General features: G+C 37.5%; 1 protein-coding gene across 1 annotated transcript in view; it reads left to right on the top strand.

Annotated features, from left to right (window-relative positions):
* Nucleotides 1-18,890, top strand: part of srbd1 (S1 RNA binding domain 1) — a 73,260-nt gene that overhangs the window by 36,606 nt on the left and 17,764 nt on the right. The window contains exons 16-19 of the mRNA XM_055170283.2: nucleotides 1,945-2,027; nucleotides 13,461-13,567; nucleotides 15,063-15,230; nucleotides 17,290-17,439. Of these exons, the coding sequence (XP_055026258.2) occupies nucleotides 1,945-2,027; nucleotides 13,461-13,567; nucleotides 15,063-15,230; nucleotides 17,290-17,439 (508 nt within the window). The remainder of the gene's footprint in view (nucleotides 1-1,944; nucleotides 2,028-13,460; nucleotides 13,568-15,062; nucleotides 15,231-17,289; nucleotides 17,440-18,890) is intronic.

Here is an 18,890-nt window from a genome sequence, read left to right as displayed (position 1 = left end):
GACGAGTTTTTTCGGCAATCCGTATTTCCGCTATTATCCACCGTTATTACCATAGACTGTAAAAAAAGATGGACGTAGTGTCCGTGACGTCACCCATTGGTTTTTTGAAGATCATTTTTGATGCTTAAAGTAGGCGTTGCCTGCCGTCACCATCTTGGCCGCGCATCACTCGCGGATATCCGAAAATGGGTAAAGAGGCGGGACGTGGGTAAAGCTGAGGTGTCTGGTTGCTGAAACCACGCCCGCCTAGCTCAATTCTAGTGACCGCAATGGCTGTTCACCCCTCACTCAAGTGGACACGACCTTAATTATGCAAAACTTTAAAACTTAATATAATTTTAACGGAGGAGTTACAAAAAAAATGTACCCCACTCACAGTTGTCATGAAGGGCAAACTTAGCTATACAGACCAAAAACCTTTTTGTACCAGGCTGTAAATATATTATTTTCTACTGTAAAGTTGGCCATTTTTAACATGGTGTTTTATGGGAATTGACTTCCTTTTGGAGCCAGCCTCGAGCGGCCAGTCGATGAATTGCAGTTTAAGTCACTTCCGTATTGACTTCATCAGAGATATCGGAAGGTTGCCCCTCGGTTATTACCCCAACTTATACAACCCGGAAGCAATCCCTCAGGTCAAACAGTTCAAACTCAATATATGTTTTAATCATCGGTCTGAATCTGATCTCTAACAAAAGTCTTTTACAAAAATGCAATTATCTCAGCTTTTTGCTCAAAATTTGGTATTTTTGAAGAAACCTACCCTTATTTGAGAGGTGATAAAAAGAGAACAAATGAAGGTAGAATTTTTTTTTTTAAACCAGAGGGTCTGTTCTTTTATTTGATATATTGTATGTTTATATATATTTAAACAAAAAACATTTTCTGAAAGGCGTAAAATTTTGTGAAAATCATAAAAAATGCTGCTGCTGGCTGGCAACTTTTTTTAAAAACACTGGCTGGGAAAGTGTAAATAGCCTTAATTTTATTTTATTATTATTTATTTATTTTATTTTATTACATAAAACATATCAGCAAGTAAAATAAAATAAATCAACAAGTAAAACCCAAAAGCTTTTGCGTAGACTATATCAAAAAAGTAGTAACCCTTTAAGTGACATGTTTTCTTGTAAATTAGCATTTTTTATCAGGCTCTTAAAGGTGGGGTGCACGATCTCTGAAAGCCAATGTTGACATTTGAAATCGCCTAAACAAACACGCCCCTACCCCAATAGAATCTGGACCTTCTTTTGGTAGACCCGCCCCACACATACACAACCCAGGCAAAGATGTCGGTTTGTTGACACGCCCCTTACTGCTAATTGGCTACAAGTGTGTTTTGGTACTTGGCCTGACTCCTTTTTCCAAAACGTCTTTCAAAAATTGTGCACCCCGCATTAAATGGGTTCTGCTAACAAACCAGTATTTCTGAATGATCTTAGGCTTTGGATTAAGCAGATTTGAAGTGAAAGTATTTGATTGACATTCAGTTAATATTATTCTCATTTTTGACGGAAGTGGCGTTTATCAGATTTTGCATTTAAGCTCCTCAATTATTTCAATAATTCAATAATTCATTATTTATAAATATTTATTTTATTTTTATTGAATGTGTGTGTGGGTGTCTTGCAGATATTTCACCATATGATGTGTCACATACAAACTTGTATTGTTTCCTGTTACACAAGCCCTAAGCTTAAACTTAATTCTTTGCCTTGCAATCCCAGGAATTCCCTTTAGTAAATGCAAATCTATTTTATTTATATAATCATGATGAAAGCCATTTGTGTGGGCTTAATTTATTCTTAATTAAGTCTGTTGGTTTATTAAAGTGTAAATATTGCTTTTCTCTTGAGACAGGCATTATTATATTTGAGAGTAAACTGTGCATGGTGAGATAATTTCCTCCCTGGTGGTTGATATACTCGTCTTTCGCTTTCTCAGTGTCCATTGGGAGGCGAGTTCAGGACCCTTTAGCAGAGCTCATTAAGATCGACCCCAAACACATTGGCATTGGCACCTATCAGGTGAGTCACATGATCTCTTCTTATTTCTCAGTGTTATGTCACAATTATGATAAATATGATTTGCTAGTTTATTGCTTTGGGTGTTTATAGTGCAACTTTTTTTGTCTTTATTAAACAAACTGTTGATAGTAAAGAGTCCTGCCACGCATTACTGTATTTGATATGTTTGGCTAAGCTCTTGATGTACTCGGATGTTGAAATTGTAGGCTTCTTCCCAACTTTCTAGCCAGGCTTTCGTTTTTACATTTGAGTAATAGCTGTTTTAAACAGAAGTCAGCTGGACCTGTGAACTAATCCTGTCTCTGACTGTTTGCTTTTATAGTCTTGTGTTATGAGTAATTCATTTCTCTCATGAAATTAATTCAGCTGCAATTCCCAGCAGCATCATATGTTGACTTGAGGCTGCGCTTGATTTGTATTTTTTCTTCTTCCTCTCACTATTCAACTTTGCTTTTTTCTCTAGCTTATGCTACATGCTATTTTTTCTCCTACTCGACTGACCTTGTCGACATACTGATGACAACATTATCTGGACACTTAAAGGGATAGTTCACACAAAAATGAAAATTCTGTCATCATTTACTCACTCTCATTTTGTTACAACCCTGTATAAATGTCTTTGTTCTGATAAACGCAAAGGAAGATATTTTGAGGAATGTTTGTAACCAAACCGTTCGTGAGCCCCATTCACTTCCATATATTTTATTCCTACTTTGTAAATGAATGGGGCCCCTGATTTGGTTTAGTTACAAACATTCCTCAAAATATCTTCCTTTGTGTTCACCAGAAGAAAGACATTTCTACAGGTTTGTAACAACGTGAAAGTGAGAAACTGACCAAATTTTCCTTTTTTGGGTGAACTATTCATTTAAGCTGCACTTGTATGTCATGGAATAAGATAAAAAATATGAAACTAATTAGCATCGGCAAGCAAATGATTCCAGACTATGGTCACTTTACATTTAGTGTCCTTTGTGTGATTTTTGTGTGCTCTGAGCTTGATACGCCGCTCATATTACCTCTTCAGCTGGTTGATTAGCTATACAAGGGAATTGTAAACCAAGTCCGTTGCACCCTTGGAGCCATTTCCCAAATAAGGAGAGGAAAGAACATCTTGCATCTTTGCAAAAGTCAAGGATCAATATCATATATCACATATTTCTCTCTGAAAACTTTTGACCCAAAGAACATATGCATATGTGCACAGGTTTAGGTTAGCAGAGGATCAGGGTCACCTCTCGTTGCCCTTGCACAGTGTGAGAGTTGTCCTGTGTGCATCACGGCGTCCCCATGCATGTCTGTCAGCACTTTGTGTTTATTTACCCTGCTACATAATCTCAGCAACAAAGCGTGTGTGTGTGTGTGCGCGTGAGAGAGGTTCACATGTTTGTGTATTTGTTTGTGCTACAAATAGACGGGACCGTTTAGTGATATTGCAAATGCAAGCATGTCCTCCCATATATTCAGATCTCTTACGGGCTTCTTTAATAAGCCAATTTAACATTTAATGTTAGTTCAATATTCTTACCCCCACTTTGAAAATCAAACATGTACTGTTTAAGTTGAATTGCTGTCTATACAGTACAAGATTTCAGATTACACATTGCCCTCTGTTGTCGGTTGTACTGTCATGACATGCCCCTTGTGGGTGGGTGGGACCTCCAGAGTTTACATTTATATAGTTAACTGTCAATCACTGAGGCAGAGGAGGACTGTTGTTCAGGTTTCCCAACTGCTTAAAGGTCCCAGAGGGCACATTTTACCATTTTACCCAGCTGCGAGAGAAAGCAGCACACGCACACCCGGATATTAAGAAAACTGTCACTCTCCTTGACACACTTTCCCATGTGTGTATTAAGTCCGCTAATAAGTCTGCATCTATTTTATTAAATTAATCAGTTTTTATTAAACACATTTTTCAGTTTTCCTGAAGGAATATTTCTGTTAGTTACTTAATATGTATTTTATTTTAGTTCTTTGAAGTTTAGTGCTTACTTTTTAAGTTGTTTACTGCTTCTGTTTATTATTTGAGTAAAAAGTCAATATTATTTAAAGGGGCAGTTCACCCCCAAAAACATTTTTTTTTCTTTTGGCAGTCCAAACCTGGACTTACTTTCTCCCTTGACCACATGATGAGAAATTTCTTTCCCAAACAAAGTGAAATGAGACTGACAATCCTAATTTCTAACTTTTTGCCATATCAGTGCATCTAATGGAAGGCAGGTGGGTTTGTTATGTAAAGGTAAATATATAATGACTATTTGTGGATGGACTGTGCCTTTAAGGTTTAAAGTTGTGGTGATGTCAGTGTAGTTTCCTGACAGCTTTCTCTTTTTAATGGGCCTGCTGAGACTGTTCCCTCAGGGTAAAGCGGAAGAGACTCGGTGAAGGTGTGAGCAATGACTGACAGGAAGCTGATTGACGATGATTGATAGTGCAGCCCTTTTTCGCGTGGGAAAATCGTATGTGCTCCTGAACACTATCACTTATATTCTGATTCATACTAATACTCTAGTTGTGAATGATGTTGTGTGACTCATTTTTCTATGTATTACTAATAAAAAGAATCACTTGTAGGTGGATAAAGTCTATAATAAGCATTATCTCTCTTGCCTAATGGATGCTTATATTTAACAAACCAATGAATAGTGCAATATCCAAGTTTTTGCTGGGTGGGTCCTATAAGCGCAGTGTGGGATAAACTTCAATGTCCTGTCTGACAGGTGTTTACTGACACCAACCTGAACTTCACCTGAGGTAAAGGAAAGATGGAGGAATGTCTAGGTGAGACAAGCGTCAGAAGAACCATTAAAATGTCATCTCATTGCCAGGAAACTGCATCACCTGATTTGATGCCAGAAGCTCTCGAAGTCTCAGTTTTAAGGTTGTTTTAATTTATGCAAAGGTGTTTTCCAGACCTGGAAAGTAATTGAAGTTATTTAGTTTCTCTTGTGTAAAGTTTGTGAGGAGATTTTCATTTAAAGGTCCCATTCTTTCTGTGTTTTTGAAGCTTTGATTGTGTTTACAGTGTGCAATATAACGTGTTCATGTTTCACGTGTAAAATAAATGCTTATTTGTATAGCGCTGTTTTCACTGTCCTCAAAACGGGCTGATGTCTTCCTTGTTCAATGAAGTCCCTCCTTCAGAAATATATAATGAGTTCTGATTGTGTATCTTGTTTAGTGTGTTGTGATTTGATAGCAGCTTAGCTTGCCGTTAGCTTAGCAGGCGGCTGACGTATTCCTGTGGGTGGAGTTTAGTCAAAAAACTCTTCTACTGACATCATTAAAGCAGGAAGTAGAGGGCTGTAGTCCAAACTGGCCGTTCGCTGTAGGCTATGAAACGGAAATTCTGTTAAAGAAAATATATCGCCTGGCAGTAAACTTTGAGCTTTATCATTTTACTGTTATTATTAATACTATTATAGCAACATTACACACTAACTAGGGTTTAAAAAATGGGATCAGAAAGAACGTGACCTTCAATGGTCATTCAGAAATTTGTTGGAAGTGCATCAAAATGTAAAAAAGAATCTCTAGTGGCACAAAGGAAAGGTATCACCACAGAGATGCACTGGTCAGAATGTGTGCCCATGCTATGTATATTATTTTGGTAACACGTTACAATAAGTTAGGTTGTATTTATTAAAGGAAAACACCACAGTTTTTCAATATTTTACTATGTTTTTACCTCAACTAGATGAATTAATACTGATGATTAACCTTTTTTTTCAATGCGTGCTCTTTTAATCTTTGTACAGCGCTTCTTGAATGTGTTGGCATTTAGCCTAGCCCCCTTAATTTCTATGGCTCCAAACAAAAGTTTTATTTTGTGCACCATACTTACGGGTGTAACTACTCGTGTAACAGTCTTTAAATAGGGAAAACGTGGGAATCTTTGGGGGCTTCTAAATTCATCCCTGTTTGGAGCCATAGAAATGAATGGGGCTAGGTTAAATGCTAACACATTCATGACGCGCTGTACAAAGATTAAAAGTGCATGTATTAAAAATATAGGCATGTATTAAATTGTCTAAGTTAAGGTAAAAACATAGTAAAATATAAAAAAAGGTGGTGTTTTCCTTTAACAATTAGTTAATGCATTAGCTAACATGAACGATCAATGAACAGTACAGCATTTGTTTACCTTAGTTCATTTTAATTTTAGCATTTACTAATATATTATTAAAATCAAACCTTTAAACTGTTAATATTAGTTAATACACCATGAACTAACATGAATACCTGTATTGACATTAACTAACATTAACAAGAAATAATAAATGCTGAAAAACGATTTTTTTTTTGTTTCTGTTCGTTAATGCATTTACTAATGTTTACTAATACAACATTACAGTAAAGTGTTACCATTATATTTATATTTAGTCAATTTATTGTTGTTTCTGGTTATTGTGGATCATGAAGCATAATGTATTTATACTAAAAAATACTATCAAAACATTCATGCATGACAGCTACACTTATAGAGTAACGGGCCGCTGTATTTTCTTATAGGTAAAATAGGTCCAGCAGTGTCAGTCATTGCCGTTTCTTAGACCTCTGTCAGGATGTCTTCGGCAGTTTTCAAATGCCTCGTTTGGAGCTTTCTTGTTTTTCTGAAAAACGCCAGGCTCTGGTTTCTCATGAGGCAGAGGTTTGGGAGGTATGTAAAGGGATCTCCCCATCAAACATCTTTGTGTTTTCAACTCTCTCTGGGAAGTGTGTTTTCAGAGCCTGCAGCTGGTTAGATGTACGCTGGGTCACGAGGGTGGGGAGAGACGAGAAGAACTGATTGACATCTCAGAGTGGCAGCTTTTCATAAAAAATAGCTGTTAACTGGGCTGAGTGTGGACAGACACACTTTGTTCTAGCGCTGGGGCCTGTCCAAGCCAAACAGGACCTTGCACCTGAATTTAATCTCGGCGGTTTGTGCGAGTGTGTATTTGGGACTGAGTGTATGTTTTTGTGTGCTTGACTTGGGTCGGAGACCTCGCTTTGGCTCTGCTTGGCGAAGGTGAGGCAACGTTGCCACTTTGGCCTATCCTCTGGCCTTTCCTCTGAATTTGGAGCAGAAGGAGGTTGTGGGTGTGTGTCTGTTCACACTTAAACAGGTTTAAAAAGCTGTGTGAACTCACATCAAATTTCGTCGCCTATTCCTCAATGCTTTAATTGAGTTTTGGTTGTTTTGTCTTCGAGGTTACCGCCATGTCAGAGCTCAGCTGCCAGTCGCTCTTCCTACTGTGAGCAAGAACCAGAGGGTGGCACAGCGTGTGTTTGAAGACAGATGGAGAGCTTTATATGAGCTTTGGGCAAGCATGGTCTTTGTTATTCAAGAGTGGAGGGCTTCTCCAAGACATAAGTTTGATTTTAAGCTTATGCTCTACCAGATGTAGCTTGGTTTAACACTTACTAATTGAAATGGTTATGCAGTTTTAGATATATCCACTAGGATTGACAAGAGCTTGAAAAGATGTTATGGGTGAAAGCCGAAGCCTTTTTCAAAAGCGCCTACTGGAAGGCTTGATGTTGGTTGATTTTTCATGTCGACCACAACGATTTTTGCCTGTTATTACTTTCTTGTTCAGCTTTGTTCAATTTGTTCACAGTGACTGATCTGTCTTTTTGAAGCCCTAATTTCCTCTCTCTTGACCCAGCCGTGGCTTGCAGCCCGACAGTTGATATGGATCATCGAATGTTCTCCTGTCCCATCATATGCCATTCATTTCTGTTTTCCTCCCAGTATGCGAGTGCTAATATCACAGTAGGGGCGTCTTACCTCATAAATTAATGTATCCTAGCATATATCTGTCTGGAAACGCCTTAAAACTAGATCTGGGGGTGGCTGTAAAAATTGATGGCGTTCTAATGAGTGTGCATTCCATCAGCAGAGCCCCAGAGTGCCCGGAGGCCATACTTTTTTGGTGTCTTTCTCTATCAGTACACTCATGGACTGTGAGAATTTTCGCTTCATCCGAGCTCCAGGCGTTCTGTGCAGCCGACTGCCTGCCAAATACTCAAAAGCTAACCTTAGGGTTTGGGAGCAGCTACATGGGAACCTGTCCTCCGTACTTCTCAGGTTGCATCCGGCTGTTTTGCAGCAGCAGGTTTTTGAAGGCTAAAAATAAGGAGTTATTTGTTGTTCTCTGTGAAAATGTATTGGTTTATCGATTCAACCTATTCTCACCAAATGCGTTCAAATGACACGCAGTGTGATTATTGTGCAATAGACACGCAAAATTCCGCTTTTGCGTGCATATACGCCAGTCCTTCCCGTTCACTTATATGGCGCGTCGTGTCGTTTTATGTATTGGTTTCTCATTTGTTTTCTGTTTTTTTTTACCATTTTCGCTTGGGTTTAGGGTTAGATTTGGGTTTTGCTTTAGGATGTAATTTAATATATAGGTTTCTTCATGTTTTGTCTACTTTTAAATCATGGTCGCTTGGAGTTGCGGTTAGGACTAATTTTTTTAATTATGTTACAAAAAGTGTTAAATGATAAGTAAAAGTTTTTAAATTAATGTTCCCATTTACTCCAGACTTTGTTTTTCAATGTCTGGTGGGAAAAAAAGTAAATTTAAGCAATTTTTACATTTTCATGCTTGACATTTTTAAAACCAAATTTTCGTGAGAATCACCCAAATGTTTTAAGTTTTCTGAAGACATTCACTTGCTTTTGTTTCAGTTACACATTATTCAAAATGAAACATCCAAATCCGGCCCAAACAAAAGTTCAGTTGTTGTGCAATGAAAGAGATGAAAAAATAATTAAGCATTTTTGTGTCTGAAGAACAAACACATTAAGGATTTAAACGACATGAGAGTGGGTAAATAATGACAATTTTTTTATTTTTTCGGGGAACTATCCCACTAACAATGTGTTGTCAGAGATTGTGGAAGCACAAATTGTTTATTTGCAATGGTCCTACATCTAAAAAGTGACCATTTTGTAATCATTTCAAATACTTTAAGCATCATATTAACTTTTGTACATCTGGGAATTTTTTGATAATAAATTAGAAAAGAGGATGATTTGAAATGATTGATGTGTAGTTGATAGATTTCTAATGAAAGCGTTTCACCTTAGGCACTCCTGTTTATTGTTTAGATGTCTTGCGTCTTTTTTACACATGCATTCCTGAAGCATACATATTTCTCACCTCTCTACGGTTACAAGGACAAGTGTGAGACAGTCTGAATCATTGTTTCCACAGGTAGGGTTTTCCCCACTTGATGTCTGTGTCTATGCAGTAAACTTTTAGTTGTATAACATTACAGTTTCTTTTTAACGCTCATGTATTTCTAGCTAGTATTAGGAAGTGATACTAAAATAACGTTCCTTTTAATTTCTCATGAACTACGGCAGCCGTCTGGTGTAATTGATGCTTTACTTTTACAACTTTAGACGAGTTTCAATTACGTGCATTTACCACTAGAGGCAATATTGTAAAAGTGTGCCAGACACCTGAGAGGGGACGTTTCCCAGATTCCCAAGGGACGTCTAGTGCTGAGATCTCAATGCAGCTACTGTAGTTTAGAAACAGTAAGTAATGATGCTGGCTTAAGTGAACGAGAACATGACATGAGGATATCACAACGTGTGATATATCTGTGGTAAACAATACTTTTCTGGGGTAAGATTACTCCCTTGTAAATGTTCAGACGGTATTTGGTATCACACAGACGGACTTATTTCAGTAGCAGTCATCCACATCCTGTCAGGTCAACACAAACATACAGCTCATTGCTGTAAGACAGACGGCTCACCCAGCCCGCATCGGCTAGCAGTCATTTAATCTTACGGCCGGCCTTAAGCTTTTGTGATGTTTCTTTTCTATCCCTTTGATCAATCTCTGTTCGTGATGGTTCTTTTATTTACCAAAAATTGAGGTCTGTGTATTCTTTTCTAATTTGATACTTTTCACCTCGTGTTATACATTTGATTTTATGTCTCTCTCCGTTGCTGGCAACTGTTCTCCTTTACCATGTCCATTAACACCTTTTATTTCCAAACACAGGAGCCCATGGGACAGTTTTGTGGTACTGTTCAGTAATTAGTAGCTACTCCATCACAATTCCATCTGCCAGCCTTTTTAAGACCGAACATTAAAACATAATCACTTTTGCACTGAAAGAAAGCACCTTTATATAAAATGCCTCTGCTTACAGAAGTCTATGTAGTTCCTGTTTAGGCTAGTTTTGTGTTAGTTTGATGTTCGGCTTTTTGGGTACTTGTGTATATGTAAAGATTTATTGTACACCAGAGCCGTAACCACATAGACATTGAGGGGGACATGGATGGCACCCCCCAATAATCAGAAAAGGCCAAGTTGTCCCCCCAATATTTGATATTTATAGTATACATGCATATAACCCGAATGTTTTGGTCCTCCACAATGTTTAAGGTGTGGTTATGGCCATACCTGTCAATATTGGGATTTGAAAAGAGGGGAAATTCCTAGAACCCTAACACCACAAACCCCCCCCCCCTCCCCAACAAATATCTAACAATCCTTAATTTAAGTGAACTTGTGCTTAAAACAAGCAAAAAATCTGCATTTTCATACCCCATTGGCAGAATTATTATTTTTTTGCTTGTTTTAATCACAAATTCACTTAACTTTGATATTTTTGTCTAAACACTGGACTTACTTTCTTATGTCATTTTGATCATCAAGATAATAAATCTTGATTTAAGAATTTTTTTATATTTGTACTGAAAACAAGACAAAAATATTAAGTAAGAAAGTCATTTATTGCAGTGTATACCTTGTATCATTTTTTTGTAAAGCACAAACAGCAGTTTTCCCCTACATGCAAAGTCAGAAAAAAATAGCCCACCCCTCACATCCAAATGTGCGAGTTTGTGTATGCTGGTGGGCAGAAGTGCGCGCTAAAGCTATAATGCGTGTGGCAGTTGTAGCTTTGATCGCGGCTTGTCATCCCCCACCCATCCTCAGGAAGGTTTTCTTGTTGTTGTTTTAATGGCGGGTGTCGTTTGAGTGATATGTTACATATATGTCGCCTGCTTTACCAGAGGTGAATGTAGCAAACATCAAATACGGCCAGTGGGATTTTTTACAGAAAGACTAAAAATATGGGAGAAATACGGGAAATTGTTTAAACAGGATGAAATACGGGAGAATCCCGGTAAAAACAAGAGGATTGACAGATAATGGTTATGGCCTTGTGTTACACATTTCCTTAAATGTCTGTAAAATCCAGGCTTATTTTTTGGTATTTGAAGCATCAAAGTTTAAATTCATGGCCTTCAAGTTTATATTTTTACAGAATTTTCTTTACACTGTGTTGGATGATTTTATGTAGAAAACAGTAAATCACTAAAAATAACTTTAACTTTTTTTCATAATTTTCCTTTTTATAGTGTATTCATTTTAGTAAACTTATGCAGACAATTCCTTTAACAATGACAGAGTAGTCTCCTTAATAAATTTCATTGTATTTGTCGAACCTCACCTTTTCTTGCTCTCAATGTGCATGTGTTTTCTGGACAAACAGTTGTGCTAATGAGTTTACAAGATCAGCTTTCACTGAAAAACAATATTTGTTTTCAGAGTGTTTTTGTGTTGACAGAACATCTGCTTCTAAGACCTATCTGACATCGGTTGTGCCCTGTTGAGTGCATTTTTACATTCCAAATGTCCTGTGTTTTATTAAAGTGGATAACAGTGATTTAACTTACACTTTGATTCTCTCTGTTGTTAATCTGAAACATAATTGGGGTGGGATGCTAACATTTAGCCTTTGTGTGACTGAATGTAATTGAACATATGTGAATGGTATAGAAACCAAATAGAAGGATATCTGTAATTAGCTGTAGTTTATATAAAGAAAACATGTTCCACATTTTATATTCACAAAATGTGTCTCTTGGTAAAGTAGGTTAATACAAATTAATGTAACTTATCCCAGACTGAGTAACACAAAAGACGTTAGGGTAGAGTTTCTCAGTCGACACCATCTCCGGCCTACCTACTTCTTTTCCCAATTGGTCATTTAGTTTCAAACATTAACACTCTCTTAAAGTAAACCACTGTGCCCAAAATGAGGGAAATATATTGTCTATGTCTTTGTTTATTATTTCTGCCTGTTCCTGTGTTAGTGTTTGAGTTGGACTGTGTGTTTTTGTGTGCGTGAAGGAAGTCGAATGTGTATATTGAATTAACCGTGGGCTTTTCATTCTGTTTAAACAGTGAATTTGTATTCACACAAACACAAAAACACAGTGGCACACGTAAAGAAAGATTTAGAGCAATGGACCTCAAATTGTAAATTTACATGTGGAAAAGTACACAGAACAAGCAATGCATGTGCTACAGCTACCCTTTTAATAACTGAAGGTAAACTGTTGGGTTTTCCCTTAATGAAAAAGAAAATCTAATCTTTTGACCTTCTGATGTTTCCTCTTTTGGATGTTACCCTTTTATGTAACTATAAAACTGGCATGTGATGCACAAGTTAACCTGCATGCTTAACACTTTGAAGAGCTTTGAATCTTTTTTTCTTTTGTAGATGTAATTTAAGTCGGTAAGCTTGTTTAATAACAGTGCAGTTTAAGTAAACATGTTTTTCCTCCATCATTCATTTCTGCTTAAATGGTTTAATGCTTGTTTTTACCTATAAAATCCTGTTTTGATGGACATATTTGCTTATTTTGATTGAGTTATGCTGCCCAGTTTTCCCCCCAAGCCCCTACAGGGGTTCTTAGTCATTACCTAAATAGTGTAGAGCGCTCATCATAATGAGTCCTCCCAAATTAAGCATTGCACATTTTTCTAACCAAGTCCCAAGCACCGGTAACATCTTCCATATGATTCCCGGTCCCAATGCCAGACAGACAAAGGCTTGTCAGAATTCCCTGCTTGCTTTCGGTCAGTTTTGGATTTTGCCTGTGGTTTTCTTTGCTTTGAATTCCATCTCCATTTTAGAAAAACGCCTCCAAAGTGTGAAAAGTTCGGCTGGATTAACTTTATCAATTCCCTGCTCTTAATGGAAAACCCCTGTGAGAGGACTTTGAAGTGCCACAGATTCTTTCCAACGAAAACAGCCTCAGACCTTTTCGCCGCGTCTCTCGAGGCGAAGCGATCCACCGATTGCTTTTTTTATTATTCTGTTATTTGTCTTTTCTCAGACCAGAATGAACACCGCAAAGTATTTAAGGTTACCGTTTGATTGCCAGTAACACAACATTGGCCTTGTTTTGGGAAAATGACTGAGACATCTCAGTTGCTGATATATCAGAGGTTTTGGTTTTCTTGACATTTAAACACACACTCAGTAATACAATTTTTACTGTTTAAATTTATTTTAAATTGAAGTAACCATAGATTTAGTGAACGAAATGCCAGAACAATATCGTCAAGGTGCTTGATTTTTTGTGCACACACTTTTTATGACCTTGGTCACTCTTTCCAGCACGACGTGTCACAGAGTTTGCTGAGGGCAGCGCTGGACGGAGTGGTGCAGGAGTGTGTGAGCTTCGTGGGAGTGGACATCAACATCTGTTCAGAGACGCTGATGAGGTAGGGGCCAAATACTTTCCAGCAGGAGTCACAACATGGCAACTTCTCACTCGCCTCCCCACTACTGCTTAACGCTCTGTTTAGTCTGACACCATACACATCATGCACACACACTCAAAATCATGCACCCTAACTTTTCTTCACGTCCCCACTACACACAAACATTGTGATCTACATACACAAACATTGCCGTTCCCCAACATATTCTCAAATTGAGATATATAGCTTTAAATATTAGTCGCGTAAACTTACAGAAACTGCCAAATGCGCACATTGCTTATACACTGAACGTAAATTAAGCCGTTCTGCCTAATTCCTTGTAGGATTTCGTGAGTGATTCCTTGGGGAAAACAGTGGCATGGAACTCGTATACTGTGCTGTACACAATGAAATCTGGATAATTTTTACACGTCACTTGAAAATGTCCATTTTTGCTTACACAGATTATTCCTGAGTCTATAGAGGTTACTGTGTTTACATGAGTACGTTTTAAAAAGAAATTGATGACGGCAGGCAGACTTCCTTCTTTCATCGATACACTAAATTCAGATACATGTAAGCAGTAGTTTGAAACACGATCGCTTTATTTAACTCCATAGGCTTATGAATTATTGTACACACACTCACACATCACTAGTCTGAGCCGTAAAGCAGTACGATGCCATTAGGAGGCTTGGTTAATGCTAGTGAGGTAGGCTGGGATCAGGTCATCTGTTTACCTGACTTTAAATGAGCTCTCAGTACCATAACTCCAGACGAAGTGTTCATGGCTCCGGCATTATTCAGCCCTTATTTATGTGTGATGACATATAGTGTTTGCATAGCTGCTTTCGGGGAGCTGCCACTCCGAATTGGCCATACTGTGTCGCGAAAAACTTCTCAATGCCTGTCTGTTTCGTATGAAAAGGTCAAAAAGATTATGAGATTTTAGGGAGCCATTCGGTAATTCTTCTGGAAAATGTTCACAATATTTTTACTAATATCTGACCTCTCGCTTGTAAATATGTAGGGATTACATCAGTATGAAAAGGAATTTCCATGGCCTTGGGTGGACTCCTAAAGTTAAACTTTTCATCCAGGATTTGTGGTTAATGCAGGATATTGACATATAAAGCAGCGAGTAATTCCAAAGCAAACGGCTATTGAATCTGTGTGGTTAAATGCAAAGATACGACAGGTTAGGATGAGGATCTTTGAACAAAATATCTGCCACTTAGGTCTTGTTGTAACTTCAAATTTGAAGCTTCATCACTTACAGCGTAGAATGTAATATTTTAAAAACGGCATTATTAGTAAAAAGGTCAATGAAAAATAGCAAAACAAACGTACCAGCTGATAAAACTTAACTTTAAATAAATCCAGACAGAAAAGAGCTACAGCATTTCTAGAAATTCATTAAAGAGTATATTGGGGATAAGACGCAGACCTCTGAGACGCAAAGGGAAAAAGGTCTTAAACATCTTACATTTTTTAAATGAGTTTCTTGTGCTTTTAGGCATGTAGCCGGTCTGAATGCAGGGCGTGCTCGCAGCATCATGGAGTGGAGAGAAAAGAACGGACCATTTCTGAACAGAGAGCAGCTAAAACTGGTGAAAGGCCTGGGCCCTAAGAGTTTTCAGCAGTGTGCTGGGTTCATCAGAGTCAACCCAGAGACAGTGCACAGGTATACTTCTAACCTGTTTTTGTTGCAGGCTATATTTATATCATGTGCTGTAATGTTTGACTTTCCTCTGATGTAATGGTTAAAGATTTTGGGGGTTTGTGTCCAAAAAACACAAACTTCTGAAAACGGCTTTTAAACGGCAGGTTTTGCATGCATATTACATGTTAAATCTAAAGGCATGCACCAAGACTTGACAGGACTGGACCATTGACTTCCATAGAAATAAAGAATACTATGGAAGTCAATGGGGCCTCTAATCTGTTTGGTTAAAAGCATTCCTCGATATATGAAGGGTTTGGTTCCAAAACGCAATAAATCCATTTTGACTAATTTGAAAGTGACAAGATGAAAAACATCTATATTCTGTTGCAAACTTTTACATTTAGGTTGAAAAAACATAAAAAAAATTCAAATAATTTGATTTTCAAAGATTTCTTATAATCCATGATACGTTTTTTTTCAAAATGCTATAAATCTATTGAATCAATATGTAAATGTGCATTCATCTTTGCCATGTTATATTCATTTAGTTGACTAATGGTATACACTGATTAAAAAATAAACATTAATGGCTTAAATCAAAACACTTACTTTGTCATATTAAGAACACTGTCATTGCTTCGGTTATACTTGGGACGTCGTCGCTGAACTTTTTTTACAGCGATCAGCTGTAAAATGTTTTGGTCCTGCTTGATTTTCGTTGACTTGGAGTAAATAATGTAAAGTTTTTTATAAGATCCGCTGGGGTCAATGTGTTAGCATGACAGAAGCTTGATGCTGTAGGGAGAACAAGCAACATTTGTCTCCCGAGTGCCTCTTGCGTAAATTATTAGATTTTGATGGCTTACGTTTCTTCCGCGTCATAGAAAACCATCACAGTTTTATCAATGCCATCAAAAGTATTATTTTGTTTTTGTTTGTTTGTTGATCACGAAGTACAAATTAGATGAGGAAAACTAGGATTCTGTGTGTATTCAACGTGCCGCCATTGTTGTTTACAGTGTGTGGAATGGTGCGCTGTGATTTGTTGAGCAGATTTATTGCATTCTGTAGAGAAGGAGACTTGGCGTTTATTGCATTTTGGGAAAAAGGGAGAAAAGATGACAGAATAACACGGCGGATATTGGATTTTGCATAAAATTAAGAATTTACTTTTTAATACTGACCTGATACAATACTGATTTTGACGGTAACTCATTTTTTTTTATGTCCTTTATCGCGTTTTGAAACCAAACTCTTCATCGTGTTCATCAGAACAAAGACAATTATACAGAATTCTAACAACATGAGAGTGAGTAAATGATGACAGAATTTTCATTTTTGGGTGAACTATCCCTTTAATGCTTGCAATAAATTTTGCCACATTATAGTCCATGGTCACTTGTAATAATAAGCCTACCTCATCGTCTGTTCAAATAAAATTGGTCATTGGTTTCACCGTCTTGATTATTTGTATTTATCGCTCTCTGTAAGAATGCATATGTATGTAGGCAGACATGTACACTCTTAGAAAGGATGTGTTAATTTTTTACACATCATTGTGCGGTAAGGTTTTAACACATTATGTGTAATTTTAACACATTATGTGTCATTTTGTGTTGATTTTGTGTTAAATTATAACACATGTTGTGTTAAAAGTAACACACAATGTGTTGTTTCAATAATAATAACAGTGATGGGTGAATTCTGGGACAACACATCAACACTAATGTGTTGTTTTTAACACATTCGTTCTAAGAGTGTAGTTTCTTTACAAAGTAACATTGCCAACTACTACCCTGGTATGCATAATACAGCCAGGCTACGGATTAGTATAAACGTAAATTGTTTTGACAGTGTGAATTGTATAAGAACATTTTTCAAAAATGCACTTTTCAGTTTTTCGTAAAATCGTTCATGTGTAAACGTGTCTTTAAAATAATTTGATTTACGCATTCTGCCATGTTATTCGCCTGTTTTATTTCATACCATGCATCCAACAAAAACCTGTTTGCAGTATGCCTAGCTTATCTTAAATTTCAGATGTTTTACTCTGTATTTGTACTTATGGTTTATGCAGTTACACCCCTGGAGGAAAGCAAGAACTCGATGTTCCCCAGAAACAGACAGTTGAGAAGAGAAAAGTCAAGGCCTCTGGTAGCATCTCTAACCAGTTTAACCCACTGGACCAAACCTGCATCCACCCAGAGTCCTACAGTATCGCCTTGAGGTGAGAACAGAGCGTGGCATTGAGCTATCGCATTACTTTACCACTGCGGATGATCATTGAATCTGCTTAAGGCTTGCGGTAGCGTGCGCGTGTGTTTACATCAAATGGGAGCATCTGTTCTTGTGTTGCTCGGTGTGCGAAAGGGCCGAGCTGCAAGCTGCTGCCACTTATATGAAAAGCACATTCAGCGTGTGCTCTCGACTCTCTGGCAGTCAATGAAGTTCTCCCTGCAGCTGTGCTGCTCAAGTCTGTTTAGACTACTCCAATCTGACACTTGCGCCTGTTGCTTCCAGAAGATGTGCGCACGGATGCCCTGTGGTTTGGATGTGCCTGCGTGCATGACAGCTGCGAGTTAAATTGAAATCGGTGTGTGCATGTGAAAGAGGCTTTTTTCTTTAAATGTAAGAGTATGAACTGTGGGCACAGCAATCTGATGCTGTGGAATTCGGAGGATTCATTGCTGAATGGCAACTGTAATTTAGGAAAAGACATTCATTCACTGCTTATTCCTTACTTTTTTCATTTCCACTAAACAAGAGGTGCTGTTGTTATATTGGATGTAGCACAGTGTATCTGCTCATGCAGATAAGCTTTACTTGTGTCATTTTGTTAATGTTTGTGCATTTAGATGCGCATAGATGCAGTTGGGTCTTCGAAATGCATTGCTATTTTGTTGGAAAATACAGAACGTTTTAGGATTTAAAAAAAACTCAAAAAAGATTTTTTAATTAAAAGAAAATATATTTTCTAAGACAAAGCTCTTTATTGGTTTTCTCAACCATTTCTTTGATTTTTACAGTTTTGGAATCCACTCAGCCGATCTCCGGGTCTGGCTAGTGGCACTATTAGCATAGCTTAGCACAATCCATTGAATCTGATTAGACCATTAGCATCGTGCTAAAAGAGTTTTGATATTTTCCTATTTAAAACTTGCCTCTTCTGTAGTTATATCGTGTACTAAGACCAACAGAAAATTAAAAGTTGCGATTTTCTAGGCAGATATGGTTAGGAACTATACTCTCATTCTGGCATAATAATCTTTGCTGCCGTAACATGGCTGCAGGAGGCGTAATGATATTACGCTATGCCTGAAAATAGTCCCCTTAGTATTTTTCAATAGCAGGGGACTATTTTCTTATCCAAACTCTTTGGTTGTTTTTTGCGCGATTGCTAATGGTCTAATCAGATTCAATGGATTATGCTAAGCTATGCTAAAAGTGGTAGCGCCAGACCCGGAAATCAGCCCAATGGACTCCAAAATGGCAAAAATCAAAAGTTCAACTCCAGGGGAGCTGGAAAATGAGCATATTTTCAAAAAAGTGTCTCTTTAAACAAAAGGGAGAATGCCAAATACTTAAAGTAGAAGCTGTTTCTCAAATTTTTCACTTAAGCTTTGCTCAAATTGCTAATGCAAAATAAAAGCACTTTCACTATTGGTCTTAGACTTTTGG

This window comes from Misgurnus anguillicaudatus, chromosome 11 (genome assembly GCF_027580225.2).
Source record: "Misgurnus anguillicaudatus chromosome 11, ASM2758022v2, whole genome shotgun sequence".
NCBI lineage: Eukaryota > Metazoa > Chordata > Actinopteri > Cypriniformes > Cobitidae > Misgurnus > Misgurnus anguillicaudatus.
This window is presented reverse-complemented; position numbering and strand designations above follow the sequence as displayed.